Genomic DNA, 4,973 nt, shown 5'->3' with positions numbered 1-4,973 from the left:
CATGCTTACGAATTAATTAATTAAGCAGACGCTCTGTGTTGATTGTTTCATGTTTGAGTATTTCGCTAGTTAACTATATAGTGTTTTTTTTGGTTTTATTTATGCTATACATACTATGTACTAACATATAGTTGTTATGGGGACATCGAACACTGTCTGTCATGGATGGTTGTTGATGGGTGATAGTTGACTGTGGTCTGTTGGGTTAGTTGGCATTGCGGCAATGTCATGGCAAAATTAATTCAAACTAAAATTTATAGGAATCAACAGTTTATTTAACGATTGCATTAACATTGCAATGGGGATTATTTCTGGGTATTTACACACACATGTACATACATATGTATGTTTAAAATAAGAACAAACAAAAATGCATGCAAGCGTACGCTTTGAGACTTTCTTCTTCTTCTTCTTTTGTGTAAAACAAATATTTAGTCCGCTTCGAAAAATATGTCCAAGAGTATAAATATTTCCTTAATTACTTCGGAGCTTCGTTTGGCATTGCATATGTACATACATAAGTTTTAATATACTTATATAAATACACATATACATACATATGTATATATGCAAATGAAAATATATCAATTTTTCCACTTGTTCAGTCTATGTAGTAGGCGACTGTCTGACTTGGCTCTTGCATTGGCGTCGTTGCACAGCCACTGGGACATTCGCATTACCTCGTTGGAGTGGAATGGAGCACAAAGTTCATTCTGCAATATTTTTTGCATTCTTCTTCTTCACTTAATGCATTACCCTACTTTATATTTAGATCTTGTGCATATGTACAGATGTATATTTGTTTGTATGTGCTTGTCTCCCGCGCATTGGCCTCTGATTAAGGAAACTAATATATGTAAGTATGTACATATCGCACACCATCTTCAAAAGAGGCACAACTCAAAAAAATGTAGGTCGATTTCTTTTTTGCATAAATCGATTCTCCAATTAATTCAAATATTTTTTTCTTCATGATTTTACCCTATAACTAGAAAAATACTGTTATACCTGTTTTTGTATTAATTTCGTTGAATTTGTACCATCCACAATCAGTTACATGTTCGGATCTGATTTTGAGTTGTGCCTCTTTTGAAGGTGGTGTGCAATATGCGTATACATACGTACTTACGCTTAATGCAGACGCTGAAATGTGTCAGATACGACCCGTATTAAATATGTATGGATCTAATGACAGTTTTTATTCGATACTATTTGTCGAAACATTTGTACACTTATCTACCCTTATTTACCCTGGCAGATACGTGGCATCCCAAGAGAATAAATGTTGCAGCCATTACTAGAATCGAATAAGTAAATCGACCTATGAAAAGGAACGAGTCATATCGATGCTGGATTGCAGTGAATAATTCTCCTCTCAGAGCCTCTTTCAAGGAATGATGGCAGAGTTAGAGAAGGTGTGTTCTACTAGTAACACAGATGTTGACGTTTTAAAGAGGCATTCGATGGGTTGCACACTAACGAGGGCAATATTAATTCTTCTTTATGAACAATCAGTGTCTTCCCCAACTGCAAGCAATTTTTGACTGGCGATATAACCGACTAAGCGATTTTAGGTGTTGTTGAATTTTATTTAATTTATTTAATTATTATTTTTTTCTCCCTATAAATTTAGGTGTATATTCATAACATATATGTTTAGCTTTACTCACGGAAAATATCTCTTGTTTGCTAACGATTAAAATGTGACTCTGGAAAGAAAATGCAATTAAAAGGTTTAAAAAACACACATACATACATACACGACTGCATAAACATATACAGTGGAGGCTAACAAATGATTACAATGCTAGTATTCATGTGTGCTAAAATATTCACATTGCGCCTAAAAGTAGACTATATTTAAGCTTCAGCGGCCGCAAAGCGTACCGTTGTTGTTATATTGTTTGCACACTCATATTACATAATGCGTATGCAGGTATGTATGCGTGTTTGTTATTTATTCAAGTACATATTAAACATTGCGAATGTCTAACCGGACAAATGGGCCACCTTCTGGTATGAGCAACGTAGAGTGCCTTAAAATGACTGCCTTACTACAGGGCAATACAGTGGCAGTCAACTAATTCGAGCAAGGCCTGTTTACTCAACTAAGATCGTTCATAAAAGTTAAATCAGGAATTAAAAGTTAATTTATTCACTAAATGAAAACTAGTCCTTTCCATCGTTTCAGTTAGCGCTACACTGGATCTCGTCCATTCAGATCGCCTGCCGGTAAAATGGTATGGAGAAGAGGCGGCTTGGAAACTTTTCCTTACCAACCGCCCAGTATATGTACTATGCCGCTCGGAATCTCGTCCATTCCGATAGCTTGAAAAATGTAATACCCTTAGCTATTTATGTTTTCATGTATGTAGATACTTATACGTAAGCTATGTAAAACTGTATTAAAAGAAAAATTAAAAAACTGTAAAACAAAACTAACATTTCGCATATTTCTACTTTTAATGTATAAAAGTTGATTTTGTAATATTGTTATACACTGGCGATCAAAACCGTGTGCAAGGTAGACATTTTATTAATTATGTACAGTAACATAACTTTTTTAATAATAAGCGGATTGCTTTGAAATTTTCAGCAATTGCTCCCTATTATCTAAGGAATAAAGCCTATTATGTATACAGAAAAAGTAAACTTTAAAAAGAAACAAGCGATTCACAGCAAAAACGCAAGGCAACTCTATTCACTCAGTTTTGAACGTTTCTGTTTTGGGATTTTAGGAGATTCATATCAAGAGGATTGTGGAGACTCCTTTGTTTTTAATAGCGATTTTCATACGTCTGGGAATGCTCTCTGCTGAGTTTTCTATGATTTCGCTTGGAATATTACCCCATTATAATTTTACTCCCCTCCAAAGCTTTTCCATGTTACTCGGAGCTCGCTTGTGCTACTCTAATTCTCTCTTGACCACAGCTCTCAATTTTTCGATGGCGTTGTAGTCTGGCCACTTAAATTTTGTAAAAGTTACGAGAATTGGAGCTTTTGAACTGAAAAAGGTTAATATGGTCAGATGGAAAGAAAATTAATTGTTTCGCTCAAAGCGCTCAAAGTTGTCCATATTTTTTGTATGGGAAAAAACAACTTTTCGAAGAAATGGTATGGAGTTCTTGGAAATCAATGTTTTTCTTACTTACACTTACAGTATCGGTCATATCTATAGCACGCCATTTCCAAGTGATATTGTGTGCCCCTTATGTTTATTTATTTATTTTTAAGAATTTTCAATTAAAATTTAGTTCATTCTCAGACAAACCCCATATATACCCGAGTTCAACAATTTGTAGAAAACTACAAAAAAGTGTAACAAATTTTCACCTAAATTTGAAACTTTTTTCGCGGAAGTGTTAGAATTTTTTTGAGTACATAGTTTTTTAGCCCCTGCAATTTTAGTCTGATAATGTGCAAATTTCAAGTGGCTACGAATTACCGTTAATTTTTTAGATTTTTTTTTTGTCGCATTGGCTTCCATATAATGAATAAACTGAATTTATTTGTATATGGAAGAAAACCGCAACACCTTTGGCGACTAAAATTGATTGGGCTATAAAACTGTGTATTCAGAAAAATTCAAACACTTCCGGGAAAAAGGTTTGAAATTTAGGTGGAAATTTGTTGCACAACATAAAACTTTTATTGATAAGTCAAGATTTGGATGAAATAAAAAACCGGTTTATTCGATATTCGAAAAATCAAGATTTCAAAAAAAGCCGCCTATAGAATTTCCCAAAAAAAAAAAACAGTGGAAATCGGTCTGGAAAACCCGAGTCAATCACCCTAGTAAATACCTGCATATGCATGTACTTTCATGCATATATACATACGTACATACTTTCAGCGAAAACAGTGTGCTAAAGATGTTTTTGCATTTAGCTTTCTCATCAACCCTATTATTTTATTTTGTTCCATTTTAAAACTTTTTGATTAAATTATTATTTTATTGCATTGCCAGTAAAAGTTAGTTAGCATTCATTGCTGTTGTTCATGTTGCTATTAACTCATTTGTTGACATAGGTTTTTGCCCTCTCACTCGTTCCACGCTGGGCAAAATATATACTTATGTACATATGTGTCGGTTGTGTGCAGAGAGAATTTTCGCACACAATTTCGCACACCAGCAGCATAAAAACAGAAAAGTTTATGTTTACGCAGTCGTCTTCGTGGGCAATAACAATGCAACGACAGCAATCAAAAGGCAACAAAATATCCAACAACAATGCAATATGAATAACAATTAAAATTTTGCGACGAATGTGTATTCAATTTCCACGCAACCAGCCACCCACTTCACAATCTGCCATCAGCTGCGTGCAAAGCAGCTGGCCTAGCTATAGTTGCAACATTTGTGTCAGTGTGGCAAAGTTTTATATGTTGCATGCATTTTAAACGTCTTTCACAGAGGGAAGTTAGGGCAGGCAGTGCAACCATTGTGGCATAATTGTTGCTGTATGTAACTTAGTAGTTGCTGACATGGCCACAACAATGCCGAGACTGCCCTCGAAGAGTTCTCATTATTGTTAGTGTTGGTTTTATTGCTGTTTGTGTATTTTAATTGTCGCCACTCGCTGATGATGATTTTTCTGTTGTGGTTTGTTGTTGTTGTTTGCCGCTTGTTACTTCTCTTTTTGTTGTTATTCTCGTTGTTGTTGCCGTTTCCGCATAAGCTAGCTCTAATCACTCTTTTCCATCGTATTATTTGTATTTTTTGTGCTTTTGTTGATGATGACTTCTTTCGATATGCATTGTTTTCAGTTGGCTATAGGGATGGTAAAAAAATAAAAATAAGGTAATAAAAAAAAAATTAATTGCAATTATTGAAAAAAAATCGAATTTTTAAAGACACTTTTTACAGTGAGTTTCCCAAAAACACTTTCCCATAAAAAAAATCTGATTCTCTTGTTAATTAGCCTTGAATCGAATAAAACGAGTACTTTTAGCGGCGAGTATTTATTATTTAA

General features: G+C 34.3%; 1 protein-coding gene across 1 annotated transcript in view; it reads right to left on the bottom strand.

The window, feature by feature from the left end:
- Nucleotides 1–4,765, bottom strand: part of LOC118744865 (probable serine/threonine-protein kinase DDB_G0282963) — a 122,974-nt gene extending 118,209 nt beyond the window's left edge. Inside the window, exon 1 of the mRNA XM_036478252.1 lies at nt 3,844–4,765. Coding sequence (XP_036334145.1) covers nt 3,844–3,845 — 2 coding nt within the window. The 5' untranslated portion in view covers nt 3,846–4,765. The remainder of the gene's footprint in view (nt 1–3,843) is intronic.
- Nucleotides 4,766–4,973: the final 208 nt, after the last annotated feature.

The sequence above is a fragment of the Rhagoletis pomonella genome, unplaced genomic scaffold, assembly GCF_013731165.1.
Source record: "Rhagoletis pomonella isolate Grant_MI unplaced genomic scaffold, Rhpom_1.0 Rhpom_scaffold_00008, whole genome shotgun sequence".
Taxonomy (NCBI): Eukaryota; Metazoa; Arthropoda; class Insecta; order Diptera; family Tephritidae; genus Rhagoletis; species Rhagoletis pomonella.
This window is presented reverse-complemented; position numbering and strand designations above follow the sequence as displayed.